This window comes from Raphanus sativus, chromosome 6, assembly GCF_000801105.2.
Source record: "Raphanus sativus cultivar WK10039 chromosome 6, ASM80110v3, whole genome shotgun sequence".
Taxonomy (NCBI): Eukaryota; Viridiplantae; Streptophyta; class Magnoliopsida; order Brassicales; family Brassicaceae; genus Raphanus; species Raphanus sativus.
This window is the reverse complement of record NC_079516.1, coordinates 23,185,283-23,198,742: the sequence shown is the minus strand read 5'-3', so window position 1 is coordinate 23,198,742 and position 13,460 is coordinate 23,185,283. Positions and strand designations below refer to the sequence as shown.

Genomic DNA, 13,460 nt, shown 5'->3' with positions numbered 1-13,460 from the left:
ACCCGACCAAAAATTGATTGCAAATTTCAAGTGACTCGACCAAACTCCCGGTTTAGTAAGAGAGACCAGTCTGCCTGTTTATTTATTTTACTTCCACGCATAATAGGTTCTTATGAAATCTCTACGTAGACAGCAAATCATGTCGACTTCAAGAATTTTAGTTCAGAGGTTCTGATTAAACAAAAACAGAAACGTAAGCAGCTTTCATCTCTAGCTCTGACCGGTTTTGGCATTGGCCTCAGCTAACATTGGCTCCAACTCTCCTTTGTTGTACAGCTGCACCGTATCTGTGCAGCAATAAACGTATGGAGATCAAGTTATCAGAAAAAGAGAAAAAAAAAACAAAAGCTATCGAGTAAGATCCTACCTGAGCAGCCACCAATGTGCTTGCCTCCTGGTCAAGCAGAAATATAAAAATCAGATTTGTCAAGTGATGGAAAACGCAAATGCAGTGGACTAAGATCTCAAATAGGAAGGTTCGCGTTTAGGAACAATCTATTTTGAGGCAAGGAATCAGAGAAACTTTACAGTTGGCCAAAATGAAGAAAGAAGAAACAAACCGATGAAAACATTAGGAACAGTGTATTGTCCAGTGAGTTTCTCCAAGACATTCTGCAGCTGCGACCCCTCTGCACCTGAAAAAAGAAAACATTCGTGATAGCAACTCAAAAAGGTTTAACCATGAAACGGAAAATGGTTTAGCCGTAGAACTAGGTAAGAACAAGAAAGTCAATTGACAAAGCGTAAGAAGATAGCAAGGAAGGTGAAAATAGTTAGCGTAGTGTGTCTAAGATCCAAAGGCAGGCAAGGAAAGTGTTTTAAGCCATTAAAAATCCTTTTTTATATGTGATTCTTCATCACCACCATCAGTATCATCAACAAGCCAATCCAATCAATAGATTGTCCTAAAGAAAAAACAAAATCACAGAATGTCCAGAAAACCATCTCTGACCCACCCATGTAAGCATCACAATCTTAAAGTTCTTAACTAATAATAGAAATATAGAGTTGAAAACAAGTATTAAGTATATGCAGAGTAAAAGGACTTATAAGTAACAAGCTGAGATCAAAACAAAATCACAGACACATGGATAATAAAATCTAATATGGCAAACTAGTGAACCAGATCCCCTATATATAGAGAGAGAGAGAGATACCAAGTTGATCAAGTTCAATAACGAGAGGCTTAACTTGAAGCCCATTGAACAACGACTTCACTTCCGACGAGTATCTTCACCACATAACAAAAATAGAAATCGTTAAATCAATCACAGGAGGTCAATTTTGAATTTCTAGTTAGTAGTAGGAGGAGAAGAGTGAATGAAGAACCGTACGAGCACCAGGATTTGGAGTAGACAACCACAGGGTTTTCTGCTACAGTCGTCTTAACCGTCTCCTCTAGCGAGGGAGATGGAGACGATGATGACATGGCCCTAACGGAAGAAACGTGGTGTGGAGGTGTTGGCCACGACGTCGCGAATCGGAGAGGTGTGGGGGGCTTTAGACATGTCCTTAATGCGAGGGAGCTTTTGATTCCGCCTAACATGGATAAACAGAATGGCCGATTTGTAAACAGAGACGTCGTCGTCGATCTCAGGCTCGCGAGGTTCGCTGATGCTGATGCGCCTACCATGCCTGCGTTGATTTCTTCTCCTCTATCTTTCTCTCTCAGCCGATTATTCGTTTTCTCTTTATTTCAATTTTTCATTGAGCCAAAAAGAAATTAGAAAAAAAAAAAAAAAAGAAATTAAGAAAAAAAAAAAAGAAATTAAAAACAAATGATGTCTGAGCCCGGGTTCGAACCGGGGACCTCTAGTGTGTGAGACTAGCGTGATAACCGACTACACCACCCAGACAATTTGATGGTTTTTATTCATCTTTATAATCATTTTGTCTATCAAACTATATTAGAGCATCCTTATTGCAAGGACCAAAAAGCAAGTCCTTAGGTGTATTTTAGTAATATAATGATGTTAAGAGACAAAGTGTAGAGACACATCAAAATGAATACATTATTGCTAGGACTTGTAGTTGTATCTTAAGGATTTTTTTTTTCAAAATATTTATTTAAAATTAATATTAAACATTAAAATAAAAAACAGGAAAATAATAGAAACTTGGAAAAAGGAAAAAAATTACAAAGAAGAAATATTAAGGAAACCAACATTTTATTGAATTCATAAAAACTAAAACATCATATCTAATTTTCAAGATGTCCAAACATTTCCCATATATTTTCAATCAAATCTTGTTTTAATTGGTGATGAATATGTGGATCCTTAACTTCTTCGCGACGACCATCCACAATAGGTTGTTTTGTAGACTTTTTTACGGTAAATGTAAATTTTTCATCTTGAAATTCTTCAACAGTGTCTGAATCCCGTTCATCTTCGACAATCATATTATGAAGTATGAGACAAGCTTTCATAATATTTTTAATTTTTTTATCCCATAAATTAGATGGATTTCTAACAACGGCAAACCTAGCTTGCAGGACTCCAAAGGCACGCTCAACATCTTTTTGAACGGATTCTTGTTTTTAGCAAATAAAGAATTTTTGGGACCCTGTGGTAGTGTGATAGATTGAATAAAAGTTGCCTATTTTGGATAAATACCATCCGTCAGATAGTAAGCCAAATTGTACTCCCTTCCGTTGACATAAAAGTTTACTTCCGGAGCTATCCCGTTAATAATGTCATCAAAAACAGGTGATCGATCAAGAATATTAAGATCGTTCATGGTACCTGGAGCTCCAAAAAAAGCGTGCCATATCCAGAGGTCATATGAAGCAACCGCCTCCAACACTAATGTTGGTTTTCTGGTTCCGCGTGAATACATTCCTTTCCAAGTGCTGGGGCAATTCTTCCACTTCCAATGCATACAATCGATGCTTCCAACCATCCCGGGAAATCCACGTTCTTCACCAATTTGGAGTAGTCTTTGAAGATCCTCCGGTGTGGGTTGTCTGAGGTATTGATCGCCAAACAAGTGGATTATTGCGGCGGTAAAATGGTGCAAACATTTAGCAGCTGTTGTTTCACCAAGTCGTACATATTCGTCAACTGTATCAGCTCCACCACCATACGCCAATTGACAAATAGCTGCGGTACATTTCTGGAGGGGAGATAGACTCGACCTACCGACTGCATCTTGTGTAGGTCGAAAATACTCTACTTCTGTAGAGAGACGATGCACAATACTCAAAAACAAAGACTTGTTCATTCGAAAACGTCGCCTGAATAAATTGTGCGGGTATGTAGGAGTTTCGCTAAAATAATCATTCCAAAGCATGGTGTTGCCATCTTCTCGGTTTCTCTCGATAAAAATTCGTTTTTTCCGCTCTTTTGGTTCTGGAATAGGATTGTTGGTAAAAAATTCCTCGAACGGAACTTCTAAATCTGCATCGTCATTTATGTTGTAATGATAATGGTAATGGGAAGAAGATGCCATTTAAGTGGAGAAAAAAAAGTATGAGTAGAAGATGGGGGATTTGTGTATTTGTAAACACACGGCATTTGTCATATTTATAGCTTAAGACATATTATGGTTCTTGTGAACACACGGCATCCCGTGATGATGGTTCTTGTGATATTTTACACTGAAACAAAGACATGTGATTGTTAGTTAAAATAGTAGTATGCATGTGATCTTTTTACACTCGTGTTGTGATTGCTAGTGTACCAACCAGACATGTGATTTTTAGGTGTAATAGTAGTATACATGTGATACAAAGTGCAAGATACTACAAGTTCATCACATACAAGATACTACAAGTGCATTACAAGATAACATACAAGTTCACAAGATAACATACAAGTTCATTAGAAGATACTACAAGTTCATTACAAGATACTACAAGTTACAATAAAAACCGAGTACAAGTTTAAACCGAGTACAAGTTAAACAGCACTACTTAAAGACATACAACAAGCAGTAGCTTATGACCAGCACTACTTAAAGATAATCACCATACCTATTATCACTAACACAACAAGCATAGCACCTAGAACGAGTTCAAAGCGTTTCCCAATTCTCTCAAACCTCACCAACTTCTGCTCTGTCTCGTTATGCAGTACCTTAGCCTCATCAAGCTGAGTTTCATAGTCACTCAGAAATGAGAGATAATCAACCTTATCACTGAGCTGCTGACACTGTGTGGATATGGCTCTGATCTCCTCTGTAGCCGCCACATCCCACCACTTCCAGACATGGCAGTCTCCGTCGTCTCTGTTCGCACAGGTGTAGAACCTCCTCCCAGGATCAGTTGCTGTGTAGGAAGTGGCGGTATGTGGTTCACCACCACAGTAGCACTCTTTCGGGAAGCCAAACTCTACTTCAGGCTTGGGGGGGGGGGGGTACTGACGCCGCGTTGCATCAATCTCAGCTTGGTCGAGGAGTATATCAGCCTCTGTTTGGCTGTACCCACTGTCGGCGTCGGCGTCGTTGTCATAATAATCCTCTGACCATGATGGCTGCGTATAGCTGTAGTTTCCCATTTTCCTTTAACCTGCAATGAAAAGCACAACACACTATTTTATTTCATATATTTAAAAGCACATATATTTCAAAGATATATTTATATGGATAGTAGAGAACAGGGAACACACTATTTTATTTCATAAACCACAAGATGAAGTAGACAAGGGAGTTCAAACATAAAATGCATAGTTCAAAGAAAACAGAAAATTTAAATAAAACAACAAGTTAACACATATGATTCATAGTTAGAAATACTGGGCAAGCAGTTTATCCTTGACTATTTCTTCAGCCTCCGTGAGTGAATCCTTCTTAGCAAGGAGAGTGTCAAGTATGGAGAGCTTGCATAGTTTCTCCTTCTGAGCTAGATCAACCATCTTCAGGCTGCACATGTCCTTATACTCCTCAAAAGACTTCCCTTTAGCATTTTTCCTTCTTGCTTTTGCCGCCTTTATACCTTCAGGGCGCTTCTCATGTTCATCAACATCAACACTGGCACTGGCACTGGCACTGGCAGTGGCACTCGAAGCTTGTGGATGGACGTCAGTTGTTTTCCTCTTACCAGTAGCATTTGTGTTGAGACACATCCATTTCTGTTCATACCTCAAGATACACCAAGCATGCTCTAGAGTAAACTTGGTGTTATAGTCCTTGAAGTAGATCACATGAGCCTCCTTTAGCACGTCGTTCTCATTCTGCCCGCTTGTTTGTCGTCTCTCTGCAGCAGCGTAAGCTCCACAGAACTTGTTCACCTTCCCATTGATCTTTGACCACCTCTGCTTTAGATTCTTATGAGAGCTCGCACCACCACTCTGGGTAACGTGAGGACTTGCTGCGTAGTATGCTTCAACTCGTCTCCAGAAGGTGCCCATCTTTTGCTCGTTTGCAACTATGGGGTCCTTAGAAGTGTTTAGCCAGGCGCTAATCAGAACCTCATCATCCGCTGGCGTCCATTTCTTTCTCTCCCGAGCAACCGGCGGTGTGTATTCAGTTACAGCTGGAGCCTCTGAGTGTTGGGAACTGAAAGGAGGGATGTCGGGTTCTCCAACACTAGAGGGAAAACTTTCAAAAGGAAAGGTTTGAAAGTTTTCTTGAGAGAAAACTACATTTTCTCCTTGACTGGTTAGAAGCCCTACGTAATTACTACGATATTGGCTATATGAATTCGTTGAATCCATGTCAGGATTCGTTGAGTCCATAGCAGTTTTTTTTAAAGAAGAGAGAAAGAGGAGTAAAGATATAATTAGCTACATAAGGATGGGATTTTATAGTTCAATAATGCTACAAGTAATAAGTGACAACCACCAAACCATTATCTACCAAGGTCTAATCGTGAGTTATTACCATTAACCACTACACTACTTATTACACAACAAACACCTACAATCGTGAGTTATTATAAACAAACTACTAACCTACAAGTGATTTTTAGTTACAAGTAACTAAACAAACAATCGTTAGCATTAACTTATCAATAAACTAGTTACAAGTAACTACAAACTACAAGTGATTTTTATTAGTTACTACTCTACAAGTAACTACGTGACCACAACATCCCAACTAAAACGAGCTACTCTATGATCAAAAGCTACAACAATTTAAACCAACAATGAAACTACAACAAGCTTTTAACAAATCACAACAATGAAACCAACATGATCAAAACCTTTTTAATAAATCACAACAATGAAACCGAGTACTCTATAACCAATCACAAAAATTAAAACCGACTACTCTATCAACCATATTTTTTCTTAGATCAAGTACACAATTATTACCCAAATTTTAGCAAAAAAAGTACACACTTATCAGATTCCACAATTATCAGATTCCACATCACAACAGTTAAACCAACAATTGAAACCGACAATTGAAACCGGAATCAACTAGCAACAACAACAGATGCGGAGGAGATAGATCGACGTACCTATTTGTTGGTCTCAGTCGAGAGAATCGATGTCGAGGGAACGAAATCTGGATGGAATCGGAGAAGGATCGACCGCGATGTCCGGATCGACCGCGATGTCTGTCTGAGTCGAGAGAGAGATGAAGGAGCCCACGTCGTTGATTCGCCAAGGAACACGCCGTCGACGGAGAGAGAGCGGAGATAACACAGAAAATCGCCAAGAGAGTCGCCGTTGAGAAGAGAGAGCGGAGAGAAGAAGATAGGTTTGTCAATCGAGACAAAGTTCTTTTGCCCTAATTTGCTATGTCCAATCTCATGCTGACACCTGTCTGAAGGACCGGTCCAATTTGTATCCAAACCAAGGACTTTGTGCGATGTCTCTTAGTTTAATTCACCATTTTTCATTTATTTTTAGCCCAAAAACATAAGGACAAGGGCTTTAGAGCCCGCGATAAGCATGCTCTTAGATACACAACAAAGAGCAAAGAACAAAAAAAAAGAACACTTGGTACCAGTCCTTGATGAGACATTATTTGAAGATCTAGAACAAGTTTATTCAAAACACCTGCAAAATAGGTTTTTGTGTGTCTGTAAAATCCAAATCTATCAAAAGTACACAAAAGTAAACACATATGCTTTTTCCTCTCTTCCACACCTCTCACATAATGTTTTTCATCTCAAGATGATGATGATGATCCTTGCTCACGAATCTGGATGGATGTCTTTGACAAGCTTGCTTCCAGTTCATCAAGCTCATCCATGTCCAAATCATCGTCATCATCATCATCATCATCATCATCATCATCTTCTTCGTCTTCATCCACTTCTTTTGAAGTCTGTTCAGCAGCATCACCACTACTCTTGCTTGTCCCTGCCTCTGTTTCTTTGTTCTTTGCCTGATAGAAACAAAAAAAAACTCAAGACTCCATTAACATGACTTGGTTGGTTTAAATGATGAGAGAAAGAGAGGAGCTAACCTTCTGTTCAATCTCTTCCTCTTCTTTTTCCCTCTCGTATTCTTCAAAAGCCTCAGCATCATCCACAAACAAGCTTGCATTCGACAGAAACAGCTCCCGACCACTGCCATTACATAGGAACAAAACAATGAGAGAAAACAAGTGGAGGTCAGTCAGATAGGCAACAAAGGTGATGAATTGAATGGTGGATTACCTCATACGGTCGTTCTTAGCTCTCTCAGCTTGAGAAGCAGCCAAACCTGCATCTCTCTCAGCTATCTTCTTCCTCTTCCATTCCATAAATAGCGCAGGCGTCATTTGTGTTGCCGTTTTCAGTTTTGCACGCTGTAACAATTAGAACAAGAATCAAGCTAGGAGCTATGAGCAGATTGAGAAAAAGCTGGAAGAAAGAGTAGAAAACCTCATTTTCGATTTCTTCTTCAACTGGCATCTTTTGTGACTCCTCTTCCAAGAGAGCCTTCATTTGAGATTTAAGGATATAACCAGGAGGAAGAGCGTGCCTGTAATGACACTCTTTGCCACCATTGGGGCAGGCCCAGAACCACCCATACTGTTTCTTTTCCACCGCATCCAGAAAATACTTGCAAACCTATATTTATATATCCGTAAGAAAAACATTATATAAAGCCCAATGTAGGACTCAAATAGCTTCCTAAGATAACCAATGCTATTAGCTAAAGGCAACATATTATAAGGTGAAACATAATATGCATAATAAGGTGAAACATAATAAAGCCCAATGAAACATAAGCCTTCCAATATCAGCTAAAAATTGATCACAGCACAAAAAAAAGAAGAGAACGGATGCTTCACTATGCATAATTCACGAGTAGTAGCCATCACATACTAATAGCTAAATATTTGTACAAGATATCACTTTCAGGCCTTTGCGTAGTGTATCAACAAAAGAAATTATACTAATAGAGGCATTATTACGAAACCAGAAGCCTTTCAAACAACAAGTTTGAGATACAAAAGAGAAAGAAGAAAGCGCTTACAATATCTGTTGGTTTGTTCTGGTTATATTCATTTTTCTTCGATTCTACAACCTTTTCAAGGGTTTCTTGATCCCATTCCTCCATATCTCCATCTTAAAAACAATTTTTTTACAGAAAGTAAAAAACATATAAGACCATCGTTCAAAGGAGGATGTAAATAAAAGGCAGTGTGTTCCTACACTTGTGGTTTTTTTTTTACCTTCATCACGCTTATCGCTGTAAATATCGATCTTCTCACCCTTCCTCTGAATGTTCAAGTCATGAGAGAATTTGCACTTGAATCCCTTTTGACATTGCCCCGCCTTGAAAAACTCACACAGGATGGACTTCGGATCCACACCTGCCAAAAACCACCAAAACCATATTCTATTAATACTACGCTGAAACATCATCAAAACAAGACAGGGAAGATTGAACTTTACATCAGAGCATGTTTGTTAATGGAAAAAAAAAACATTTACCTACAGGAACTTTAGGCTGACTAATGGCAACCTTGAACAACTCATTCAACTCCTGTTCTCTCGCTTTCTCTTCCTCTTTCTTTTTCTGTCCTCAAACCCAAAAAGAAGAGTAAAAACATTTTCTTTTTGTAAGAGTTTAATCGAAGAAAAAACTAACTGTTACATCAAAAAACTAGATAACTAACTGTTACATCAAAAAACTCTCTCTCTCTCTCTCTCTCTCTCTCTTACACACTCGTTGGAAAGATATCTACTCTCCACTATCGACAACACTAACTCCTAAGTCCTAATCAATCAAGAAACTCAAAACTCATTTCATTAGAGGATATTATAGCAGATTGAAGGAATGATGAGTTCGTTACCTTGGCTGCAACTTTAGAGGCATCGGGTTTAGGCTGAACAGATTGCTTTAGACTCTGGACATACTTCTGAACATTCTTGCTCTTGTTCTTGTTTTTCAGACCGAATGTTTTGTCTTCCACTTGCTTCTGCTTTTTCGCCAAATCGGCCTTTGGTTGTTGCTTTGGAGGCATCTTCCTTCAAATCAAATCAGACACAAACTTCCTCTTTGGAGGTATCTTCGAGAAGGTTCTAAAGCTTAATGTATCAAAATTAGGGTATTTTTTTTAGGATTCTGTGTGAAAATTAAAAAAGAAAAAAACAAAAAGACAAGAAGAGAATCTGTATGGAACCAAAACGGTGGAGATTCGGAATCCCCAGGGAAGCAGAGAGACCCTAAACACTAATTACCGATCGAGATACAAGCGAAAAGAGATTGAGACAGAAGCACAACATTTGCCTGATAACACCCACCCATCTTTATTGTCTGCTCCACAAACACTACGTTATTTGGGCCTTTAAAGGCTTGCCTAAATATTATTGAGCACGTCTATAGTACGGCTCTCTTTAATTGGTGCCCATTAAGTTTATAAACTTCTAACATTCTTTTGTAATTTGTATCATCCATGATTTCAAATACTTCAATAGAGCGTTGTGAAAATTTTCAAAAATAAAAATTCAGCAATTTTGTTCGATTAACGACATGTTTTCTTTTGTACAAACTAATACTATATGGGTGGAGAATAAGACATTTTCTCAGACCCAACATAAACTAAGTATTGTTGGTAATCACAACATTTGATGTTGAAGGATCCAAAGAAGCCCACTATATTGAGCTAATGAGAAGTCTATTGGCCCATCCATATAGGATTAGCAAGTATAACGTTTTCCGACATTTTTTATCTTTTTAACACGTTCACACACAATTTGCTAGAGGGACACTTTATCGTGTTTTTGAATTCATTTGAGACCAATGTGCTCCTCACTTCCTTAACTGAGATCAAAATCGAATTAGTATTTTAATATATTAATATTGTCAAGTTGATAGCTGCCGTACAACGTTGCGTTTTGTGTTTCTTCTGAGGAGTTATTAGTTCACGGTTAGTTTCTTTTTTTTTCAAGTTATTATTATTATTCACTCCATCTAATGTTTTCATTTGCTTTTTTCTTAAAATTTAAAATATATAAAATAAATATAATTGTGGTGTCTCTGTCTTATCATGTGGATGTGCTCTGTTCTTGCTCCTAAACTGCCGGCAAGCCACATGCAAGCTCGATCTCCAAGCTGTCGTGTTCGTCTTCCTCATGGTCTCATACGGCGAATGTGGTCCGTTGCGTTCTCACTTAGACTCAATCCTCCGTGTCTTGTTCTAGGGATAGTGGTATAAACAATGTGAACCAGAATTATAAGTACAACACTGGAAAAATTTAATTAATCACTAATAAAATAGCCAATAAACTATACATACAAAACTGAAAAATTAGACTTATTTAAAAGGAAATTGTATAACACATAAAATTATGTGTAGATATATAATGGAAATTTATTTTCTCGGTCTCGTTGTGGCATAGTCCAAACAATAACAACATGCCAGAATATTAGAAATATTCTGAATTTTCTGATTCCAAAGTTTACTCTGCCATCATAAGAAAGCTTGAAAATTCTCAATTTTATTCATATGGAGTAAAAACTTATGTAATTATACAATATTTTTATTTAAATTTCTCTTCTCTAACAATTATAAATACAATAACAACTAAGTTTTCCACCAGCTTTGGAATTTTTAAGACATTTTCCAACTCCATTGTACCCCGAAGAACATGCTAGACCACAATCAGAAGACTGACAATAATTTTGTTCATCGATGATCATAGTGCAAAATTTATTGGGATTTTCCTTAGTTTCCTGAGCCACCGTAAATACTACAAAAGTAATATGTTAGGAATTATGATATGAGATAGTGTATATGTGCATGCTTAGATATTTCATGTAATTATTGTAAATTTTTAAAATTTGATATTATTTAGAATGGAAAAATAAAATTACCTGAAAACACAAACATGAACATGAAGAAATACGAACATAATAATTTGGCCATGATTAAAATCGGAACAACAAAATTAATATTTTGTGAATCTGAGATAATAAGAGAACTTTTTATTTGCTTTGATTTTAGTTTATATAAATATTGTGTTCTATGCTTGTGTTTATATAAAGATGGTACATAAAACTTCAATATATAAAAAATATTTATTACTTTATTAATATGAAATACCATATCGTCATGTTAGTTCAGGTCCACCAACATTTGCCAATTCATCCTATTTTTTTAGATTAGATATGCTTTTACAGTAATAAATCTTCAATATATAGAAAAGATTTATTACCTTGCTATTATGAAATACCATATCGTCATGTTAGTTCAGATCAACCAATATTTGCCTGTTCATCTTTTTTTAAGGAATCATTAGATTTTCATCCGCATTTTTAAAGTGGTATATATGTTCGATTGATTTCTTTTTACAAAATTTGAATTTAAAATATTTAAAATATTTAAAAATGTTCACATAGATTCTTTAAAAATTATTTATTTTTAACAAATAAGTTATACAGTATAACATATCTTTTTTTTGTTTAAAAAACAGTATAACATATCTTAACTGTCATTTTTGTATAAATTTAAATTTGACTAACATAGAAAAACAAATAAAATATATATGTGGTATATCTTTCTACTGGCTTTCGATGGCTTTCGAGCCTCGGCGTTGTGCCTTTACTTTCTGTCCTTAGTTTATGTGCTTTTCGGATGTGATATTCAAGTTTTAATGATGGTTTTGGTTTGAGTCTCTATCAAAATCTCTTCTTTCATTTCCCAGAAATTCCAGATCAGGTTATAAGTCACTTCCTTTTGGAAGATACTTTAGGGATCCACCTTTTAGTGGCTCTCCAGAGGTGGTTTACCTCGACCAGTGGTTTCTTCTCGGCTATGTTCACTTGCAGATCACCACTTTGCTTCTCAGATCTGCTCTAGCTGGCATGGATTTCAAGAGGATGTGGTTTCGTCGTCTTTCAAGCCTCCCTTGCTGTGGTTTATTCGTCTTTAAACCTTAGCAGAAAATCGTCCGATTTCCAAGTGAAGTTTGCCTAATAATGTCTACGGCACTTCAGGTAAATCGGCTTTGGGTTGTGTTGGAGGGAACTCATGGTTTCGACAGCTGAATGACATGCTGTGGCGAGGGTTAAGTGAGAAGTTCGATTACAACCTGGTCTTTTATTTATGTGGTTTTCTACTAGGCGTTGTTGATTCGTGTGATTCCCAGTTCGGCCATTTTCTATTGAATCTCTGTTTTATGCTTCTATGTGTTTAAATCTGTCTCCCTTGTTTGGGCTTATGATTCTGGGGACATCTCTGTAGTCCGTCAGCAAATGTATCTCTTCATCGCATTCCACCTTGTAATCCTTCAAGTTATGTTAATTCTATCAGAGGAAAAAAAAATCTTTCTACTGGTTCTAACGCACAACTTGAGGATCAATGTGATTTCTTATATTTGTACTTTGTATTATGTTGTCCAAGTTAATAGAAAACAAACCACTTCCTGTAAATAAAAATGTAACCGCCTCTTTTTATCGGAATGACTAATTGCCTCCCCGCCCCAATCTTTAGATGCATTTATTCTATTTTTTATATAATTAGAAGTAGATATAATGGCACAAAAGTATTTTTTCATTGAATTGCAAGGACAAATGTTTACAATGATTCTCGTTTAATAGAATAGATTATATTTATTTACTAAGATTACTATTTTTATTTTTATTTTTCTATTTTTTTTTTTGAAACACCCATGTATAAATATTAAATGGTAGTTGAGATTGAGTCGTTCTGAAGATACGTATGCTCTGACTATTTACTATCATATATATATGAGTGCATAACGTTTTGAGACACTTTTTATATTTTTTTAACACGTTCACACAATTTTTGCTGGAGGGACAATTTATCGTGTTTTGAGTTCATTTGAGACCAATGTTCCCCTCGCTTCCTTAACAGAGATCAAAGTCGAGTTAGTGTTCTGATATATTAATATTGTCAAGTTGATAGCTGCCATACAACGTTGTATTTTGTGTTTCCCCTAAGGAGTTATTAGTTCACGGTTAGTTTCTTTTTCTTAAAGTTATTATTGTTGTTGACTCCATCTAATGTTTTCATTTGCTTTTTCTTAAAATTTAAAATATATAAAATAATATAATTATTACAACATAATGTAAAATTTTCTCTATATTTTAAGATCCACTTTCATATAT

The 13,460-nt window shown here is 36.6% G+C and overlaps 5 protein-coding genes and 1 non-coding gene across 6 annotated transcripts; all 6 read right to left on the bottom strand.

Moving 5' to 3' along the window:
* Positions 1-13: 13 nt before the first annotated feature.
* Positions 14-1,701, bottom strand: LOC108807113 (monothiol glutaredoxin-S12, chloroplastic). The gene is made up of 5 exons (XM_018579366.2): positions 1,335-1,701; positions 1,158-1,231; positions 561-635; positions 368-394; positions 14-287 (listed from the first exon to the last, which is right to left on the bottom strand). Exons 1-5 carry the CDS (start codon positions 1,631-1,633, stop codon positions 211-213), a joined length of 552 nt encoding a protein of 183 aa, XP_018434868.2. The 5' UTR covers positions 1,634-1,701; the 3' UTR covers positions 14-210.
* An 81-nt stretch (positions 1,702-1,782) lies between these two features.
* On the bottom strand, positions 1,783-1,856 carry TRNAV-CAC (transfer RNA valine (anticodon CAC)). Its single transcript has one exon. It is a non-coding gene; the product is annotated as a tRNA-Val (tRNA).
* Positions 1,857-1,959: 103 nt separating this feature from the next.
* On the bottom strand, positions 1,960-3,475 carry LOC130496316 (uncharacterized). Its single transcript, XM_056988293.1, has one exon. The coding sequence runs from the start codon at positions 3,448-3,450 to the stop codon at positions 2,599-2,601; it is 852 nt and encodes a 283-aa protein (XP_056844273.1). The 5' UTR covers positions 3,451-3,475; the 3' UTR covers positions 1,960-2,598.
* Positions 3,476-3,950: 475 nt separating this feature from the next.
* On the bottom strand, positions 3,951-4,496 carry LOC108808118 (uncharacterized protein At4g04775-like). The gene has a single exon (XM_056987088.1). It carries the CDS (start codon positions 4,494-4,496, stop codon positions 3,951-3,953), a length of 546 nt encoding a protein of 181 aa, XP_056843068.1.
* Positions 4,497-4,724: 228 nt separating this feature from the next.
* LOC108808117 (glutathione S-transferase T3-like) lies at positions 4,725-5,675 on the bottom strand. Its single transcript, XM_018580309.1, has one exon. The coding sequence runs from the start codon at positions 5,673-5,675 to the stop codon at positions 4,725-4,727; it is 951 nt and encodes a 316-aa protein (XP_018435811.1).
* A 1,225-nt stretch (positions 5,676-6,900) lies between these two features.
* LOC108806365 (zinc finger CCCH domain-containing protein 21) lies at positions 6,901-9,382 on the bottom strand (the record flags this gene model as incomplete). Its single annotated transcript, XM_018578456.2, is given in 8 exon segments — positions 6,901-7,278; positions 7,360-7,462; positions 7,553-7,683; positions 7,760-7,948; positions 8,358-8,449; positions 8,557-8,697; positions 8,819-8,903; positions 9,181-9,382. Coding segments are annotated over 8 exon segments (1,131 nt in total). The 3' UTR covers positions 6,901-7,059.
* Positions 9,383-13,460: the final 4,078 nt, after the last annotated feature.

Coding starts and splice junctions, on each gene's coding strand:
- LOC108807113 (XM_018579366.2), bottom strand. CDS start 1,633: ATGGTAGGCGCATCAGCATCAGCGAACCTCGCGAGCCTGAGATCGACG. Junction 1,232..1,334: donor TACTCCAAATCCTGGTGCTC/GTACGGTTCTTC, acceptor TATGTGGTGAAG/ATACTCGTCGGAAGTGAAGT. Junction 636..1,157: donor TATTGAACTTGATCAACTTG/GTATCTCTCTCT, acceptor TTCTTTTTTCAG/GTGCAGAGGGGTCGCAGCTG.
- LOC130496316 (XM_056988293.1), bottom strand. CDS start 3,450: ATGGCATCTTCTTCCCATTACCATTATCATTACAACATAAATGACGAT.
- LOC108808118 (XM_056987088.1), bottom strand. CDS start 4,496: ATGGGAAACTACAGCTATACGCAGCCATCATGGTCAGAGGATTATTAT.
- LOC108808117 (XM_018580309.1), bottom strand. CDS start 5,675: ATGGACTCAACGAATCCTGACATGGATTCAACGAATTCATATAGCCAA.